Here is a 21,351-nt window from a genome sequence, read left to right as displayed (position 1 = left end):
ATCGTGCACTTGGGAATGAACTGAGCCCCCAAACCCAAGCAGTGGACGTGTGAGAAAACTGGGACAAAGAGGCAGATTTCTATCTACAGCTGAGAGCTATGAGGGAAATTTCTTTGGACATTTAATTTCATCACAAAGTTCTGAGCACTGGGGCTGTGAGACTGACTGAAATCACCCATCACGTGTCTGCAGGGGGCCCTGAGCAATCCAACACGGAGCTTATTCAACAGCTCTGCTTTCCCACGTGAATCCCGAGCCCTCTTTCCAAAGATGGAGCCCTCTGGAGGTTTGGGACAGATTTCAGCATCTCCTATGTTGGCAGGAGTCCCCCTCCTGTAGGCAGGGGCTGCCCTGTCACTGTGACAGCAAGGGTCCCACGTGTTGTGATGGCCCCCTGAAATGAACAGATGAGGGGCTTTTTAGCAAAGGCCACAGAAGAGTGAGATTTACCTGAATGTAGAAGTTTGTGAAGAAAGCAATCAGAGAGATCATGTATCCGATCTGGAAGTACAGCCACCCAAGAGGGAACGAACACGGCCAGATGACCCCGCAGCTGGTCTGGATGATTGTCAGCACAAACTGAAGCTGGTGGGAGAGAGGGATACAGCTGATCAGCCATGGCCCATGGACACAGTGCCACCCCAGACTGGCTCTCCATCCAGCACTCCTCAGTCTGTGAATGAATACTTACAGGCCTTTCTGGTGCAGAAGTCAGTCACTTCATAAACACTATGCATACATTTATACATAAATTTATCCTACACTATATATTTGCCTTTGTCTTAAAAAAAATATTTATTTATTTATTTATTTATTTATTTATTTATTGGGGGGCGGGGGAGGGGCAGACAGAGAGGAAGAGAGAGAATCCCAAGCAGGCTTCAGGCTGTCAGTGCAGAGCCCGATGTAGGGCTCGAACCCATGAACTGTGAGACCATTACCTGAGCCAATACCAAGAGTCAGAAGCTTAACTCACTGAGCCACCCAGGGACCCTGTGCCTTTGTCTTATATATATTCTTCTCCCCTTCCAGGCTACTTCAATCACCTTTTCTCTAATTCAGAACATAGGGATGCCTGGGTGGCTTAGTCAGTTAAGCGTTGGACTCTTGATTTCAGCTCAGGTCAAGGTCTCATGGTTCATGGGTTCAAGCCTCATGTCGGACTCTGCACAGACAGCATGGAGCCTGCTTGGGATTCTCTTCTTCAATCTCTGCCCCTCCCCTGCTTGCACTCACATGCACATGTATAATAAGCATGCTCTCTCTCTAAAGTAAAATTAAAAAAAAATGCAGAGAATAGTTAAAAATACCATATTGTACATACGCAAGCTGTTAAAAGAGAGTAGATCTTAGAAGTGCTCACAGCAAGAAAAAAACTGGAGCTATGTATAGTGACTCTAGAGGTTAATTGAACTTAATTGTCCTAATCATCTCACAATACATACATATATCCAATCATTATACCATATACTTCATACAATGCTACAAGCTTATTATATCTCAATGAAGCTGGGTAAAGAAATGAAAACTTAATCCCCCATCCACATACAAACTTTAGGGACCCTGTATAGAGAGATGCAAGGTATTTAAAAACAATGTTTACTTATTATTTTTGAGAGAGAGCAAGTGGGGGAGGGGCAGAAAGAGAGAGAGAGAGAGGGAGAGAGAATCCCAAGCAGGCTCCACACTGTCAGCACAGAGCCCAAAGCAGAGCTCGAACCCACGAACTATGAGATCATGACGTGAACAGAAATCCAGAGCTGGATGCTTAATTGACTGAGCCACCCAGGTGCCTCATAGAGATGATATTTTTTTGTTTGCTTTACCTTTTTAAGGGAGAAAGGAAGGGTGTGGGGGGTGTATGTTTAAAGATAACAGTGTTATCTCTGTGGGATATGCAATCCCACTGGACACTCTTCTGATTCCTTATCCATGTACCATTTGGGTTTGAAGAAGGCTGGTCTGAACTTCTATCGGGATTTAGTGCTAAGTCCATGGATAATTTCTGATGAATAAATCTTGAAAAGCATGTGGAATTGCTTGGAGAAACAGGGAAAAGGAGTGAAAATGAGATGTGGCTCCTGAAGGGTGTTGTCTTCTAGAGGAATAACAACAGGGGGCAGGTTTCTGTCCACCACATATCCCAGCTCCCAGGGTTTTTATGTAGAACTGTTTTTTGGTTTTTTTTCCCTTCTTCTCTTTTTTAAGGTTAAGTATTCCCGGCTAAGAAATAACTAGGAGTGGTGCTTAAATCTAAGCAAATTGAGTGCAATCTTCTACTTCAAAGGGCAGAGTTTAAATGGGGAACGAACTTTCCCAGTCTGTTCTTTAAATGCTGCTTCTGCGTAGCCAGGGCTGGGTGGTATAAATCAATTTCTGCATCACTTCTCAAGTGTAACAAGAAGGTTAAAGAACACTTATCTCTTCTCACAGGTGACTGAAAAAATTAACAAGGACTGCAGAGCAGCTGGCAAAGAGGTGATAATGAAATGTCAAACACATAAGTAGTTCAGACCATCTTCTCAGATTTTTTTTTTGCCAGATTATTTTTAAATATTGGAAAATCATAATTGACTTGGAAAGATTGGAATCAGCTTGGTTTCTTTAGAAAAATGTGTTGATAGGGCAGGGCTAGGGCTAAGGGTTTAATGTCTAAACCCTCAATCAGCTAGCATTGGCCGATTGCCTCAGCGTCCTCATCCACAAGATGGGGATAACAACATGAAATGAGACTATTGGAATAGTCCACGTAAAACTGCTTCCTTACATAGACTCAACAAATGTCAGTGTTTAAGATTAGTAGTAGTATTAATAATTAGTTCACGAAAGAATTCACAAGGGGAGAGAAGTATGCGTCTGTAATATGCTGACAGCTCGGGGAAGCTTAACAATGGATGGTGAGACAAAACCACCAATGCAACAGTTGCCCTGGTGTGGTGAATCTCAGGAAGGAGGCTGTCATCTGAAGCACAGCAGGTGCCATTCTCACCAACAGGTGCTTTGCTACACGGGGGCTGAGAGGTCACCTGGCACCTGCCTTAACAGACATCCTCACTGCCTAACAGCTACAAGTAGCTGGGACTCCTGCAACCTCGCCCTCCAGCTCCTTCTAAAACTATTGGAAAAACACACACACACACACACACACACACACACACACACACACACTTTGTGCACAAACTAAGGACAAAGGGCCTAACTTGAAGTCAGGAAATTAGATTCTAGTTCTCATTCTACAACCCAATTAGCTGTGTGCCCACAGGCACAATTTCCTCACCAATTAAAATTAAGAAAATTTTCCTCTCTGCAAGTAGTTTAACTGGATCAAATAAGAAAGGGCGCGAGGCACATGTTCGATGCTATTACTTTTAGTTTTTAAAATTTTTAATCTTTATTTACTTTTGAGAGAGAGAGAGACAGAGAGAGAGAGAGAGAGAGAGAGAGAGCGCGCGCGCGCAAGCAGGGGAGGAAGAGAGAGAGAGAGGGAGGGAGGGAGACACAAATGGGAAGCAGGCTCCAGGCTCTGAGCTGTCAGCACAGAGGCAGACGCAGGGCTCCAACTCACAAACCGCGAGTTCATGAACTGAGCCGAAATCTGATGCTTAACCGACTGAGCCACCCAGGCGCCCCTATTTTTAATTTTTTTTTTAACGTTTATTTATTTTTGACAGACAGAGCATGAGCAGGGGAGGAGCAGAGAGAGAGGGAGACACAGAAACCGAAGCAGGCTCCAGGCTCTGAGCTGTCAGCACAGAGCCTGATGTGGGGCTGGAACCCACAAACTGCAAGATCATGACCTGAGCCAAAGTTGGACGCTTAACCGAATGAGCCACGCAGGCGCCCCCTAGAGGCTATTAAATAACAATACAGCCAGGAAGAGGTGGGAGGAGCCACCGAGTCCTGGGAGGAGAGTCCTGGGAGGGAGAGTTACGTACCAGCTGGCCCTGAGTGATGTACTTCTTCCACCAGAGGTATGGGCGCATGGAAGGGACAGATGACAGACCGTAGTACGAGTACATGAGGACGTGGATGAAGCTGTTAAGTGTGGCACCAAAATAAGCTGAAAGAACAGAGGGGATTTGGGAAGGAGAATGCACCAGTCTTTTACACATAACAAGTTAAAAAAAAATCCAAAATTCTTTTCAAATCCCCAAAAAAGATGCTTTCGAATAGGGGCTGGCAGATACTGCAGCAATAAGCACTTCACGGACCTGTACTCAGAATTCAGTTGGCACTTGGGCAGGCAGCTACTGGGATGCTTTAAGGCCAGAGCCAGCTGGAGCTGCCAGGGAGGCACTGAATACAAGAGTCAGGAAGCCGCCACCCCATTCTGGCACCAAATGGTTTTGTCGCCAGACTCCTATCACCTAGCTGCTTTTCTTTACATGCCCAAGTGCCTCAGACTGCTGTGCTGAAGGCCTGGGGAAGGGAGCCGACGAGCAGTATGTTCACAGCTGGTTGTCCTGATACACGTGCTTAGGTTTGAAGAGGCCTTGGAAGGCCTACACACACATATATGTGTGTTTATATATACATACATTTTTTTTCAGTAATACAATCCAGAGTCTAGTTCCTTAGAGACAAAAGACTCTTTTATCGCATGATTTTTAAATTCCAGTAGAATCACCAATTCTTTTTTTAAACTGTCCTCCTCCTCCACAGCAGGAAACACAACAGAGCTCTCCAGCTTTCCCATGAGCCGCGGTCCACAAGACTGGGATCAGGGAGTGCATTTCTACTCCTGGCTAGTACAGTAACTGGCTGTGTGACCTTGGACCAGTCACCTGCAGTTCCTGTGGTTGTTCCTCATGGGCCCAGCGGGGCTTGTTAAAATCCACCATCCTGCCAGTTCTTTGAAAATGTAACCCACTCTTCAAATGCAATGAGACACTGTTTCTATTAGAAAGTTAAGTCATTAATCCCGAGCCATAAGATGTGACGGTGGGGGAAAAGAAAAAAAAAACAAACACGAGAGGGGGCCCTGGAACCTGAGCTCTACCAAACCTTCTACGATCTCCATTTCTCCCAAACCCAAAGGGAGCTGAGTTTGGCAAGTTCCCTTTCTAGTCTTAAAATTCTATGACTGCGTGAACCTTGGTGGGCCGAATTAATCAAGGTCAGTGCTATCCTAGGAAAAAACACATGAATAGACCCAAAGGTTCTCAAATTCCTCAGTGCCGGAGGGCAGAAATTTTGATCAGAACATGTGTTAGAACTCCCAAGCTAAATCTAATGGTGACAATTTAATCTCTGAAAATTATGAGACTTCAGACCATAAGCTTTCTAAAAACAACACCCATCCTTCTTTGAGCATTTACTTCAAATGCTGGTGCTTGCCCCTGAAGATGCTTTGGGACGGTCATTGTATTAGCATATATGCAAGACTTCTTAGGTGCCCCTCAGCTAAATCTGTGCTTCACCAGTAGTCTTACTGCCTGGTACTCCCTCAAGGGTGTGCTTCTGTCTTCTTGGCCTGCCTGTATCAGTCAAACACCTTCCACACTGTAGAGAAACAAGGACTAGAAATTACCTGGAACAGCTGCCCTCTATGACAGAGGACACTGTCCCTATTTATTAATATGCCCCAGGCTGGAAATCTGGTCTTTCCCTCACTTTGCCAAGTTAGCAGAGGATGGTTTATTAGCTAGAAAAAGGTTCTATCAGCTCAATGAGTGCACAGCCACACTATCATGAAAGCAACTCAGACACAAAGTTCAAATGCTTGACCTAGAAATCTACAGAGGCAGCACCTTCTCTAAAAGCCTTGGTTTTAATTCAGCCCTCTGCTCGCACCTGTTCCCAGACCCCGCCTCAATGTAAGACTTACAGTGGCCACAGGGGACCCAGTTCATCACAAACCACCAGATGTTCAGCATGGAGGCATGGTGGTAGACATGCAGGACCGTGATCTGGTGGTTATTCTTCCGCAAGATGAAGAAGAAGGTGTCCATGAATTCGATGAGCTTGGAAAAATAGTACCACCAGAGGACACGGATAATCTAAGAGAAAGAGGTCATCAATGTTTCTCTGGAATATCACCCCTGACATGTTTTACTAACATCTCAGAATCCCAGGTTCACTCAAAGCCCCACTGGCTCAAGTCGTTCAGCAGCTAGGAGCTCTGGTCATTTGGAGAGCATCGCTAACTAAAGAATACTGGGGGCGGGGGCAGGGGGCGAGGAGCTTTGAAATGACAACAGGGAAAAATTTTAAAAGAACCACTGACATCCTCCAAGATGAACAAAAAAACCGACATGTTGAGATGATGACCCGAGCTGAAGAGTCGGACATTTAACCAACTGAGCCACCAAGTGCCCCATCAAATAGTTTTAAGGAGCGGAAGGACCGCCACGCTGAACATATAGCAGCAGCTTTTATGTAAAACACTCAGAGTGGAAGTCACAATGTACAAACAGACCACTCTCCCAGGGCACTCTGAGGAATGATTATAGCATTTAAGGCATTATTCATAAGATCCTGTTTATACAAATGCTGAGAAATGCATGCGTTTCCCCCCCACCTGGAAACTAAAATTAATAGGACTCAATTTTACTAAATGAAACTGTAGTTTTTATCTTAAATCTTTCATGTTGTTCTAATTTTCATACCATGTGTATGTTAAAAAAAATTCTTTTAAAAATGTCAGTAGGAATTACCTTGGGCAGTGAAGTCATGAACTTTTTGTTTTTTGGACAATTTGTTAAAAAGAAAAACTATTAAAAAAAAGAGAGACCATACCTTCATATCTGCTTCTCCTGCGCTGCGTGTGCCCTGACAGAAGAAGTTGTACCTGCCTTCCCATACTCCTGTCACTAACTAAAACAAACAAACAAAAAAAAACAGAAAAAGCCAATCACCAACAATATCAGAACATATAAAGCCCTATTCAATTAAACTTCAATTAGTTTCTGAATTTGCGACAACTGACCTTGGGCTGGCTGAGGCAAGTCTGCTCTTTGCTCCTGAGCAAAAATCAGGATGACAGGGAGTGTGGACAAAGGGAAGTTTAGATGACCTAAGTCTCAATTTCACAAGGGGTGAACTGGGAGTCACTCCAGGGTGCTGCCTTACCAAGCTGGCTCTCTCCACAATTTTCAATTCCCCAGGCTGTCACAAGGCCTCGACCAGCTTTGGTGGCAGGCTCTCTGGGTCATGCCCACCAGGCAGCCTCAGCCCTTCCCTAAACCAGGGGCTTCTCAAACTTGACTTTGGGGCATCAGAATCCCTGAAAGGGTGTGTTAAAACAGGATCACTGGGGAATGTTTTTGATCCAGTAGGCCTGGGGTGGGGTCCAAGAATTCCTAGGTTCCCGGGCAGTATGGATGGTGCTGGTCTAGAGACCACACTCCCAGAACCGGTGCTGTAAAACCTAGGATCATTCAGTAAGCCTCGCCTTCATTATTTCCTGTTGCTGTATCATCCCCTGGGTCCATGAAGCAGACCTCCACAGTGTCACAGAAAGGACCCCAGAATTGAGCTGCAAGCTCCAGGTATCACCAGTTCAATATGAGGGCCTCAGTTTCCTCATCTGTACACAGTGAGGACACCTGGTCTAGATGAGACTTAAGGATCCACTGTAATGTCCAGAGAAGAGATTTAATTTGAACACCTGTGCATGTCCACAGTATTTTTTTTTTTTTAAGTTTGTTTATTTTTGAGAGAGAGAAAGACAGAGTGTGAGCAGGGGAGGAGCAGAGAGAGGGAGACACAGAATCCCAAGCAGGCTCCAGGTTCTGAGCTGTCATCACAGATCCCAAAGTGGAACTTGAACTCAGGAACTGTGAGATCATGACCTGAGCCGAAGTTGGACGCTCAACCAACTGAACCACCCAGGTGCCCCCACACTATGTGCTAAACAAGCACCTACGGGTGCTACTCCTTGTCCAGGTAAACTGTAGCTCACTGCTTCCTCCCAAAGCCTATGGTGACCTTGAGTTTTCCTGGTGACTTTCTCTCTGGTGGCCAACTGGCACTAGATGGGTACAAATGTGGTGGCCTGCCTCGTGCCTGATCTGGTATCCAGCATAAAAAACTGGCCTAGGGTCTCAAAGTGTGTTCCCCAGTCCAGCTGCATTCACATCCCATGGGAACTTACAAGACATAGAAATTCTTGAGCCTACCCTGGACCTTCAAAATCAAAACTCTGGGGGCAGATCATCAAGACAGGGCTTCAGAGTCATGATCACAGACCTTTGGAGAATCTAATACTGTGGTTTATCAAGTGTGGTCCCTAACCTAGAAGCATCGGTATCTGCCAGAAATTTGTTAGAAAAACAAAACCACAAGCCGCACCCTAGACCTACTGAATCAGAAATTTCTGGGTGCAAAGCCCAGCGGTGTGGTAACAGGCTGTTTTACAGGTGACTTTGATGTAGCTAAAGTTTGAGAACCACCGGCTCAAAGCTGTGGTTCCCATTCTAGTTGCATAACAGGATCACCTGGGGAGTTTCTAAAAACTAATGCCTGGCCTCACCCCGGATCATTAAACCAGAATCTTGAGGGGCCTTTTACAAAGCTCTCAGGCTCTTTCAACATGCAACTAGGAGTGGAAACCACGGGTTTCACGGTGGGTGAGCCACGAAGGATGACAAGGGCCTGAAGACAAATGGTTAAATTTCCACCCAGTCTGACCTCAGAAATGTCGGTAGTGGGTGTGGCCACTGCACTCTCACTGGACACCCAGCTTAGAAACTGCTTTTTTTCCTATTAACTTCCTTTCTGTGGTTTGCTTTCTGACTTTGTCATCGTCTATACATAAAAAAGCATCAGGCATTAACATGGTCTTCGTGGCCAAAGACCAGCACAGGGGTGGGGAGCACACACGAGGGAGGCATCATTATGTGATGAAGAGTCTGCATTAGGAAGTGAAAAGTTGGGAGTGCTGGGCTAGCTAGGCTGCTATCCTATCCACCAAGGCCCAGGACCTGAGACGAGCCCGCTGAGTTCCTCAGGCCCTGGGTACTTTCAAGTAAAAAGATGAGGTTGGACTAAATTATCTCTAAAGGTTCTGTTCTAACTTTCTACAATTTCTATGTTAAGACTTAAAAAAAATAAACCACACACAAACTACACTGCACTATCTTTTAAATAAATTTTTTAATGTTTATTTATTTTTGAGAGAGAGAGACCAAGTGTGACTGGGGGAGGGGCAGAGAGAGAGGGGGACATAGAATCTGAAGCAGGCTCCAGGCTCTGAGCTGTCAGCACAGAGCCCAATGTGGGGCTCGAACTCACAGAATGAGAGATCATGACCTAAGCCGAAGTCGGATGCCTACCGAATGAGCCACCTAGGTGCCCCTACACTGCACTATCTTTGAAAAACCAACATCCACAAGGTAATTTATAAGGTCTATTGTCCTCTTAAGTCACAGCCAGTGAAGCACACCACATGCAGACCTTATTTCAAGTTCCAAGAATCAAGACACAAAGCCTGAACCCCAAGAGGGGTTGGGAGTCAGTGGTGTTGGCATGTGTGCCCTCAGAAGAGCTGCTGCCTTTCCTTTGACCCCCTGAAAGAACCAATGAATTCTCTTCTGTGGCTGGACGATACAGAAAGGAACTAATGGTTCTCGATGAGATTTTCACAGGACTCCTGAAAATGATAAAAAGTAAGGACAATACAGCAAAGTTCTTCATGAAGATAAATTTATGCCATTTAAAAGATACATTTACAACGATAGCCTTACTGAAATTTATTAACAGTGTCCTCATGTATCTAGGACATATTTTTGAAATTTTAGCATCTTATTCATTTAAAATTCTAGGACCTACCATCACTGTTTTCCAGCTACTATTTTGGTTTATAGTGTCTTGAGATACCCTGGGTTGGCTTGCTTTTGCCAACTTGAGAACAGAATGGGGTGTGTGTGTGTGTGTGTGTGTGTGTGTGTGTGCGTGCGCGCGCGCGCGCGTACAAAATGAAAGATGGCTGCATCCATGAATGCCTGCCTTGGTGGTAGAGGGGAAAAGCAAGGGAGCTCTCTGAGGAAGAAGAGGACTAATCTTTCCCTGTAATCCTGCAGCCACTATGACTGAGGAAGGGTCTGTTAACTCCAGCAGAAGGGACACATGCCTTTCTTTCAAAATGTCTTTCACAAGGCAGCCAGGTTGGATTGCCTTGCTCCTTAATTACCTTTAAATTCCATTTGTCCCTTTTCCTTTAAATGGGGGAAAGTATCCTTATCTAAAATACCCACCATCTCTAGAAGCTCAAGAACTTCAGGTCTTGGGTGGATGAACTTCCCCAGCACTGAAACGTGAAGCAGGTACACCAACCAGAAGCTCTCATCCGTCCAGTGCCATTTCAAACTGCCCCGGGGCCCGCCATCCTGATCTCCTAGTAGAGACTCCCTGCCAACCAGGCATCTCTCCCTTGCTCACCACTGCCACTCAGCACTTCCACTGGGGCCCCAGGGTCTCCCAAACCACTGAATTCTGGGTTTAAAACCCTTCAGACTCTCAGTGCCTTCAGAACCCAATCCCAAACCCTAGGCAAAGCATTCACATTCTTCCACACACTCCCCCAAGCTGACTTCCCCTGCTCCCTGACCTAAAGTCAGACGGGCCCCCTTTCCTTCTCCAAGCATGCCACTCCTCACCCACCTCGATATGGCCAAGGGCACAGAGCACAGGTTTGGGCACTAGCCAGGAGGAGGTTAAATCCTAGCATCCCACATTTTAGCTAGGTGACCTTAGACAAAGTATGTCGATCTCTATACACCTGTTTCTTCATTCCCCAAACAGGACAAAAATAGCAGTCCCACCTCTTCAGGCTGCCCTGAGAAATAAATGAGATGCATGGAGTGTACAAATGCTTATCCTACCCAAGCTGGCACATGGGACAAACACAATGAAGTTAGCAGTGACCATGAACTTATTCTTTTCAACCTGAGTGCTGTCTGCACCCAGGTACCCCCATCTCTAGCTCTAAAAATCCTATCTACCTTCAAAGCTTGGTTAAAATTCTCTTCGTGATCGTTTGCTTGAGCACTCCAGCCTGAAGTCTATCCTTCTTCCTCTAAGCTCACCCTTGTGAGCTTGTGGTATGTGCTCATATGCTCCTCCTTTCAGCCCTTTGTTAAAGGGTCTGTTTTGCTCCCTTTGGTAAGCTCACAGAGGTGGGGACTATGGCTCCTGCACCCACAGAACCCAGCCCAGGGACTTGTACACTAGAGGTGCTGAATAAATATTTGCTAAACTAATGATAAAGAGGTCAAGCCATGGCTTTTTGCCCCTCAAATTGAGGCCTAATGTGTTATTCATAGCCAAAAAACCCCCACCAAAACAAAAAAAAACCCAAACCCCAAAAGATGTCATTTGCAAATGGAGAAATTGAAACAAAGTATTTTAGTGAAATTTGAATTTGACAATATTCGTCTGAATTCTTCTGTTCACAAGATGGAAAAACCAGTCCCCATCAAATGTCATAGTGGGGGGATATGGAAAGTTGAATTCTCAAGTATCCTCTGCTTTCGAAGGGATAGAATAATTTAACACACGAGGACCAAGCACCTGACTTAAAGTTTCTCCATAAGACTCTCAGCAATTCTCCATAAAATGGGCCAGTGCCAGAAGGTTCTGTTCCCTCCATCCCCCATCAGAGGGAAACAACATGGGGTTTTCAAGGCTATTCCCTCCAGCTCCACTAGGAACATATCAGAGGAGACAATGCTCTAGTCAAGGTCACCTTAGCTACCACTTCCCTTCAGGGCTCAGGCCTGGCTTCTTTCCAGAGAGCTGCTTTGGTCAGTTCCCCAGAAATCTGACACATTGCTGCAGACACTGCAAAGCGAGAGGGCCCAGGAGGCTGGACAAAGGTGAGGCACTGAAAGTAAGGGTAGGTCTCTCTGTCTTGGGCTTCTGGGAATCAGCTCAAAAGAGGGCAGGACTATACCTCAATGAAAAAGGGGCCACAACGCACAGCTTGCCACTACCTGCACAGTACAGCTACTCCAAGAGCAACAGTGTGCGTTATTTACCTGGCTTTTCCCAAGTAATCAAAATACAAATAGTACTACTACAAACCATATGTGCTTTCCCCTTCCTTGGAGTAAGGCAAATTTAATTAAGCCAGGAGCATGGAAAGAGCTATAATTAAAGCTGAGCTAGAAGCTTTTTCTTCTTAGGAGACAAATTCAATAACCAAAGGTGGTTTCATGCATCTTTTCATTTAAAGAAGAAAAGTTAGGTGAATAGCACAGCTAGGTCTGGATGATTCACTTCGTGGAGTTAATAATTTCTAATATTGAGAGAGGTGACTTTTCTCATCTAACACCACAGTTAGCCACAAATGAGGCATAACCTCTAGCGTGATAACCACTTCCAGAGCACTTTCTGGAATGCCACCAAAGCATCTCAAGAAACAAGGTCATTTAACATTTAAAGAATAAGCAGAAGAATGTCTTCTTGGGTGGCCATGATCAGCCATTCACCCCAATATTCCAAGATGTCAGAGCCACAAGATAACCCTTTTCCAAAAGGGCTGGCTGCTTTTAGTGATAGGGGTTTGGTAAGCTGTGTGGTCATTACCCCCAAGCAGACATCCATCCAATAGAAGACAATGAGACTAGAGACTGTCCTTACTGGAATTCAATTGCATCTATAGGACCCAAAGGGCATTTCTAAGCAACACCATGTGTGTGGTTGACATGTTCATAGTTTTTATGGTTTCCATGTGAATGTCCAAGTGTGTGTTTTTTAGATTTGTGTATAAGTTCATGTTTTCAATAGGGAAACAAAGATGAGAAGTGATATGGGTGCCCCAAGGTCACACACCTTTTTGGTGATACCACCAGGCACCCAGAATTCTGGCTCTCAGTTCACTTGCAATCTCAAACGGGAGTTCAATCCTTAATAAGAGCACGATGGGGTGCTCTACCCATGAAGAATTCTCTGGAAAAGCAGACTTGTTACCTGCATCTTTACTTCAGCAGTGGTTTGGTTTGAAATTAACCACCAGCTACTCCAAAATTCAAAGTACCTATTTCTTCCAGGGTTTGGCTAGTCGCTCTTGGCTGTGCTATTATGAAATAGGGTCAGATCAAAGCACGTGGCCTTGAATTTAAAATCTTTCATGTCCGGACTATAAGGATGCCCACTTAAGATAATTCACACTCATAACTTTCAAAAGTGTTTTGTTTTTTTTCCTTATTACCAGAAACACCCTTGGGTTACTGCTGAATGAAATACTCTTAAGTCATAAGGACAGGCTCTATACACTAGAAAAGTCTTCAGAACAAAGCACAAAGAAACAGCTTGTCCTCATCCAAACCCAAAATAGGTATGTCTGGCATTTTTCCCTGAACCCTACACCCTGCCCTCTTAAGCTGGTAGTCCTTTTCTCTCACTTTTCAGGCCTCCTGAGGAGTGGCTTCTACTAAGTTGCTTTCACATATACAGCCAGAAATGCTCATTTTATATTTCATGGGGATGTTAGTGGCTAGGGAGAGCAAGACCTCAAGCTAAAACTCAGCATCCTGAGACAGTGATGCACAATGGTTTAAGGCACAGGCCTGAATCCCAGGCCTACCTGGGAAGTCTCCGTCCACAGAGAGGGCAGTGGCAGTGTGATGAACAGTCAATGAGCTAGCCCACTACCTGGCGTAAGGCAGGCACCTATATAAATCTTTGCCAAGATTCTAGCCAGATGTTTGCTCCTTCTGCTTCCAGAGCATGAAAGCCCATGAGTAGGCCTGAAGTGGTGTTGCCCCTCCTGTTACAGAAGCCCCAGCCAGGGCATCCTTTGAATAATTTAAAGAGAGATCTGCATCTCTCCATCTACCAACTCTTGCTTTGCAGATTAAGTCTGCTTTGGTTGAGGATTTGTAAAATAATGTGTTTTCTCATGCCACCAGGCCACCAGGCCAAGTTACACCAAAGGCTTGTGGGGTCAGTTTAGAGGTGTCAGGCCTGGCTTTGGACCAACTCCAAAGCTTGCTCTCAACTGGCAGGTAATCCTCCCCTTTCTGCTGGGTGTGGGAAGTGAAGGGAAGGCTGCATCCTTTTCTCCATTTGCCCATTATAAGGCATTCTCAGGGCAGTGCCAGATCAACTGAGGGCGCATAACTGCGTGGGGTGTTTCCACTCATTGAGATAAGTTTCCTTCTGAGCAAAGAGCTTCTGTTGCAGGGGAACCGAGAGTGAGAACTATTTTATGGCAATCATTAGGCCTTTCTGAGAAGTATTAATCTCACCAGATGATTGAACTTCTCTATACCTCTGTTAAATGAGAAAAGCAGAATAGTAAATATTGTTTTCAAAGTACTTTAGTAAACAAAATCTTTTTTTTTTTTTTTTTTTTTAAATAAAATTCAATGATCAACTACCAGGTCGTTTCAGTGTTTTTCCAAATCCTATTTCCCCACAATAATATTTCTATTTTAGGAAAGCCTGAAGGGAAAGAAAAACAAGACAGTTTAGAATACAGTGTTTCCAAAGCAACTGCTCTGTGGTTCTATCAGGACCTTCAAAGCCAGAGCCCTGGGAGGAACAGGCTGTCAGGTGCTTGCCTAGCTGCTTCAACAGTGTCAACCCCACAATTACAGAGAGGTCAGAAGGCACAAGCAGAACACCCATCTCGCAAACTTCTTTCATCTTTCCAATAAGGAAGCATCAGAAGCATCAGAAGTCTTCAAAAGAAGATGCAAAGGAAAAAAAAGTACGGACGTCTGGTTCTGGCAATGCAGCAAACTGAACAAAAACAGAACCCACTCCCCCACTACAAACTCATACACAGAAAAGCTGCACAGAACCCTCCAAAACAAGTGCATCACCTCTGATGCCTAACTGTAAGGTGAGGCCCCTCCCCAACGCATTATTCAGAAAGGAGGAAGTTTGCCTACATTGAAGTCCTTTTAAAATCTTTGACTTGGGGAAGACACATTACCTGAGATAACCCCACCCAGCACAACTAGTTTGGGATGCTTATCCAGAACACCAAACTCTTTTTGTTTTCAAAGAAGAGATTTCATGAAGATTTAATAATTATTCCCAGAGGTATGACCTCACAGATGTGGCTGAAAACAAATGGTTAAGTTTGGAGAGAACTGTCATATCTCGATCACAGAGAAAAAAAGACCCGCGATACTCCTACGTTATGGAGTGAAACAAAAGACAAGTGGCAAACTTTCAGAAATGAATGATATACAGCCATTTGAACTTAAAAACTCAATAGATGGATGAGACAGGAGACACAAATGAAAATGTGGGTGAATCAGAAGAATGCAGAGGACAGAGATAAAGAGGCACAAATATTCAAAAGACAGCATGTGTGGAGTCTGGGACTATCTAGCATGTGTCTAACAGCGGAGAGAGGAGGAGAGGCCAGAATCTAGCAAACGATGGCAAAGTACTTTCCTCAACTCATGGAATATGTAAACTTTTGGACTGAAGGCTCACAAGTCCTGAATGAGTTACATGAAAGCAGAGGGCTACCCAGGCAACTGTTTTTAGTTTTTCATGCAACTTAACAAGTACCTGGAACAAAAAAGATTACCTACAAATGAACAAAAACAAGACTGCAGCTGACCTCCCTGGAATAAATCTTCAAAGTGCTGAAGAAAAATAATCTAGAATTCTATGCCCCACTAAAATACTATTCAAGCTTAGAGACAAATAAAATGATGCTCAAACGGAGACTAAGAGTTTAGTCTTCACAGGAAAGAACTACTCCAGAAGAAGAAAACTGAGACTCAAAGGCAAGAATGAATTTCACAGGTCAATAGCACAGAGAAGAGCAACCCCAGAGTGTAAAGATCATGACTGTTCAGGACCTTGGAACATGCTGGGACTCAACACGACAACCAAGACATGGAAGATGGCATCAGAGCAGAAACTTCTAAGGTCCTGTGTTACTCAGGAGGATAGAAAGAATAATTCACTTTAGACTTTATGAAATCATAAAGGCATATTCAAAACTTATGGGTAACACTAAAATATACAATTAGAAGGAATGATTTTTAAATCAGTAAATGAAAAAAGAAATGTACACACACAAAATAGGTCAAAGAAATTATTCCAAAATAATCACTACACTAAATGAAAATAGGTTAAATTTCCCCACTAAAAGACAAGAGACTATCAGATTCAGTCATTAAAGTCCTATGTATATATCTGGTAAAACAAACAAAAACAAGTGACATTTGCACAAGGAGACCAAGAGTACTCAATATAACACTGTCAACTGGAAACCTGTATGTCCATGCAAAGAGAACTGCACAAAATGGTATGATAAATTGTAACACTGAAATAATAAAGAAGTTAAAATTAATTACCTAAATCTGTAAGTTTCAACATGGATTCATCTCAAAATACAATGACTAAAAGGAGGCTATTTGAAAGAGTAGACACAGTAAACCATTTACATAAGTTAAAAAAATTCTTCACAATATATTACGTGCTATCAAGTATACATACATATGTATTGAAAAGTATAAAAATACATCCAGAGAAGAAACATAGGAACTTTGGAAGGAAGTTATATTTGGGAAGGGACTGTACTTCAGATGCATTTTTGTAATATTTTCTTTTTTAAGTAAACAATTCAAACTGATAATAAAAGATCAATATTTATGAGGTAGATATTGTTTATGTGATTTTATTTTTCATATTCTGAAGTAGTTCTGAAATTACAATTTATTTATTTATTTATTTATTTATTTATTTATTTATTTTTTAACGTTTATTTATTTCTGAGACAGAGACAGAGCATGAACGGGGGAGGGGCAGAGAGAGAGGGAGACACAGAATCTGAAACGGGCTCCAAGCTCTGAGCTGTCAGCACAGAGCCTGACCGGGGCTCAAACTCATGGACCGTGAGATCATGACCTGAGCCGAAGTTGGACACTTAACCAACTGAGCCACCCAGGCACCCCTGAAATTACAATTTAAAATAAAAAATTCAGAGGGTAAAAAAGAATACGTTTTAGATCTATGCCAATCCAGATCCATCTATTCAGTCAGCTATCAATCATTGCTTGCTTGCTTATTTATGTATGTATATCTTTGAGAGAGAGAGAGAGAGAGAGAGAGAGAGAGAGAAAGTGAGAGCAGGGGAGGGGCAGAGAGAAAGGGAGACACAGAATCTGAAGCAGGCTCCAGGCTTGTTGTCAGCACAGAGCCCGATGTGGGGCTCGAACCCACGAATTGTGAGATCTTGATCTGAGCTGAAGTAAGAGGCAAATGACTGAGCCACCCAGGTGCCCCTCAATCGTTGTATTAAAATTACACGTTAAATGTTCTGAATGCTTGAGACAGTTCTAACTGCAAGGGAATACAGATACATAAGTACTCAAAAAATAATCTTGTTTGTAATCTGTGATTTTTGTTGTTAATAAAGTAAAATGGTGGTTGAGGCCTTTTCTTTTTTCTTTTAGCATTTGCAACTGTTCTATCCCAATGCTCAGGATACATTTGATGGAGCCCTACTAACAAAGGGAAGAGACACGGAGATTACAGCCATCCTGTAAGTGCATCTGTGTGAGGGACAGGAGGCAGAGGCCACACCCACAGAGCGGTTTAATGGAAAGCCATGTGTCATGTTTGTTGGGAATAGCAGGAAGACAAGAGAGGCTAAAGAATCACTGCCTTTTAGAGCTTGAGTCTTCTGACTCAGTGTCCTCCTGCCTTCACAGGGGAACTGATCCTTGAGTAGTTTTCAAGAATGAGATGGAGACTGTCAAATAGAGGTGGGCTTGGTTAGGTCTGAAAGGAAGTTTCTTGGGGGTAGATGGGAAAAATGAAAGACACTGGTATTGGGGGGTTTGAGTAGAGCTAAGCAGAAGGCGCAGGCTGAGAGATCAGTGTCTCCTCCTGAGGAAAGGGGCCAGAAGTTCTTAAAGTTCAAAGCCTACCATGCAGTACTGACCCTGCTTCCTCTGCAGCTACTGCTGAGTCCCAGGATGAGTGCACGAGACCCAGGCTGATCAACAGGGATGCTCCCTTTTGGACTGTAACAAACCAAGCAATGAGGTTGTCTCAGCTTAGGGGGACAAGAGGCCAGAGGCAGGTGGAGAGCAGATATACCAAAATGGTTGGCATACAGCAGCTGCCCGAGTGGGACTCCCATGTTTGGCACATTAACAAAGGAGTCAGAAGTGGCTCAGAAAGCCTGCCAGAGGGGACAGTGGAAACAAGTCCAACTTGGACATACACCACATGATGAGGAAAAGCCACATCTGGCATTGTCTGGTTGGGGGTTCTCAATCTGGACCTCGGGGACATACAGATAGTTTGGAGAAACAGTGGGGCTTCGATAAAACATGAAATATGCCCTGCCTCTCAGAGGCACATAAGATTTTTATATTTGCTACTAAGGATAGAGATTTACAATGGTGAGTGACACAAACCAAGCTGTTTTCTATTAACTGAAATTTTATTTCTGAGCCTCGTCACTGTGATTTTAGGTAACACCTAATTTAATACGTAAAAGTTAAAAGGCTTGCCATAAAGCCCTAGACTTTCAATCTAAAACATACCACTGTTCAAATCGGGGATCCAGAAACATTTTCTTAGAAATAAAACACCAAGCTCATGAGGTAATAAGAAGTAATGCCATGTCTCTCCTTTCAATTTTCTTGCTATCAAATGCATTAACTATAAACAAGTCTAAATTTTTTCTACATTTTAAACTCCGTTTCACAGTTTTAAAAGTCATTGTTATTTTCCTTCTTCTGGTAATTTTAAAGCTATAATGACTCTCCCCCTTTTACTTCCTTGTTACCTTCCTTCTTTCAAGATTTCTCTTTGTCTCCTGTGAGTGACAGTTAATTTTATTTGTGTTAGCCTAGAACTTGCCAAGGCAGCTGTGAATTCATGCCACAGGATTAAATACACACAAATATCAATGACTATGTATTTATTTTTTAAATTCCTTATGGACCCAAGTATACAGATAAGCAGAAGGGTAAATAACGACTAATAATCATGACCCTGCCAACCCTGCCAACCGTGTGACCGCAGACAAATGGCTCCAGCTCTTGGGACTTTTCTGTGGGATGAGGGGCCCAACTGGGATCTGTCCCCTCCTCACTCTGTTTGGTCATAAAACCCCATGACTACCCTCCTATGTTTTAATATTCAGTGGAATATAAATGCTAAGTTAAAGAAAAACAGTAGCTAAAATGAAATGAAAAAATTGACAAAGGTTATGTTACAGTGATATTATTGATGGGTTTATGTAAATACAGAAAAAAAGTCACACAAACATCAAACGTAAATACTACCTAACTTGGGAAGTACCAGGGCTTGTTTTAAACTCAGGCAGATCTGATTTGGGTTTATTTTTAGAAACTTGATTTAAGGAATTGTTTTTTTGAAACACTTTTTAAAATCTTTTTTAACATTTATTAATTTTTGAGAGAAAGAGACAGAACATGAGCGGGGAGGGAAACAGAGAGGGAGACACAGAATCCGAAGCAGGCTCCAGGCTCTGAGCTGTCAGCACATAGCCTGATACGGGGCTCGAACTCATGAGCTGTGAGATCATGATCAAAGCTGAAGTTGGACACTTAACCAACTGAGCCACCCAGGCACCCCAAGGAATTATTATTATTATTGCTTAATGTACTCACTCTAAATCAGGAGTTAAAATTGTTTTCCGACTGTATATTTCTTAAGCCTCTTTATCCAGTGCTGAGACTGCTCAACGTCTTCTCTAGTCCTCACCAAACTGTCAGGGAAAATCTGTATTTCCTACTACGGTGCTTCTCGACCCTTCCAAGTTCAGTCACCTGCACACAGCAGCAATTTATACAACACTTTGCTTCCCCTCTTTACCCAAGAATTATCTGTTTGAGAGAGGTGAAATGATGAGGTTATAGCTCTGTCTCCAGGGTTTGGGAAACAGAAAAGGCAGATCCTTAACCACTAGAAGATTTAATAATCTTAAATATTTTTTTGTCTAGAATATTGTTATGCATAATAATAAACTCTATAAAAGCTTTCTTAAGGAAATGGCTGTATCATCTATCAATTGTAGGAAAGTAAACAGTTCACTCTGAAAAACCTGACAACCTGCTGCACTTTTGTTCCTTAAACACAGAGATGTGCACAGTGCTGGGCCCGGGAGACACTCCTGTGCACTGTCCCTGCCTCCAGTCCTGCAATATCCACCTTGGAGGCTAATTAAACTGCCTTCATTCTAGAACAAGACAGAAAAAAGCAAAAAGGGAGGTTGTAAGCATTTCACAGAGTACCAAGCATAAAAGTAATGATAGTAGCATCTACCGTTCTAATCGTAAACTCTTTCGCTGCCTTCTGAAACCTACCTGGGAGAACAGGACACAGACCTGGCCCAGGTCCAATCAATACCTCTCGCAATCAGACAGTGTTTCACACCGGCGTATGAACCCAGACACACTCTTGCACACGGCCACATGCAGACAGAGATGGAGAGGCCTGCGGCTGATGGGGGGGGGGGGGGTTCATGCTTTCCTCTAAACACTAATTTCAAGATTCATCCTGGTTTCTCCCCTCCCTCACCTCCCCTATTTCTTCTTTACTATCCCATGGAGAATTAAAGCCACCATAAAAGGTTAAAAAGCTAAATGAGAGTGCTTGCAAATGTTTATGTATGGCTTAATTCCCCACCCAGAGATTCAGCGACACTTTTGTGTGGTGAGGCATTTGTGTTGCAAGCCTGAAAGGTGAAGTCCCCTCGCCTAAAAATGTACAGAGGCCGTGCTTACGCTTGGAGGGCAGCTTCCCTCCCCCGCTTGGCTTTGAAGGCTGTGTTACATAACTGCGGGAAAGAGGGAGGACCTAAGTTTTGATTCCAGTTTCTTTCCTTTTTACTTCAGCTACAATGCTAGCCTTTGAGATTATCAAATATGGCTTTCAACATCCCAGTTACACAGAAAAAATAACTTGGCCCCAACTTAGACCATTCAAATCCTAAACGCAGATCTCACTATCCTCTCTTCTTAGCTTCTAAAAAAATAACTTGTCAAATCTCAAAGCTATTTACAGTTATCAGACCAGGCAAGAGGCTGACTTACCATAAAGCACACTGAACACAACTGCCACCCACTTCCTTCCTCCCCACCTCCAAACGAGAACCCTGCATTTATTAAATGCTCAACAATAAAACGTTCACAGGTCTGTTTTTTTCACATTTTGTTCATCTGCCATTCTTTGCTCTGCTTGCGTAAAAGTATTTCTGAAAATATTTAATTCTGAATATGAAACATAACCAAAGAATCGATAGCAAAGGCTATTTTAGATGTTCTAAAAGGCATATTTGTACAAACAACTCTTGCATTTTGAAAAATCAATTTTAAAACATACTCAAAATGGAGTCATGTATTTGACCTCCAGGTGCACCCATCCCACCCCCGACACACTGCCCTTCTTCAT

At 43.4% G+C, this 21,351-nt stretch overlaps 1 protein-coding gene and 1 long non-coding RNA gene across 2 annotated transcripts in view; both read right to left on the bottom strand.

Moving 5' to 3' along the window:
• Positions 1–21,351, bottom strand: part of ELOVL5 (ELOVL fatty acid elongase 5) — a 74,664-nt gene that overhangs the window by 2,550 nt on the left and 50,763 nt on the right. The window contains exons 4-7 of the mRNA XM_027057564.2: positions 6,739–6,816; positions 5,828–5,999; positions 3,936–4,060; positions 451–585 (exon numbers count right to left, since the gene is read on the bottom strand). Of these exons, the coding sequence (XP_026913365.1) occupies positions 451–585; positions 3,936–4,060; positions 5,828–5,999; positions 6,739–6,816 (510 nt within the window). The remainder of the gene's footprint in view (positions 1–450; positions 586–3,935; positions 4,061–5,827; positions 6,000–6,738; positions 6,817–21,351) is intronic.
• Positions 9,111–19,926, bottom strand: LOC128315617 (uncharacterized). Its single transcript, XR_008298559.1, has 2 exons — positions 19,569–19,926; positions 9,111–14,217 (listed from the first exon to the last, which is right to left on the bottom strand). It is a non-coding gene; the product is annotated as an uncharacterized LOC128315617 (long non-coding RNA).

This window comes from Acinonyx jubatus, chromosome B2 (genome assembly GCF_027475565.1).
Source record: "Acinonyx jubatus isolate Ajub_Pintada_27869175 chromosome B2, VMU_Ajub_asm_v1.0, whole genome shotgun sequence".
NCBI lineage: Eukaryota > Metazoa > Chordata > Mammalia > Carnivora > Felidae > Acinonyx > Acinonyx jubatus.
The sequence above is the reverse complement of the archived record's forward strand: the minus strand, read 5'-3'. Positions and strand labels throughout refer to the sequence as shown.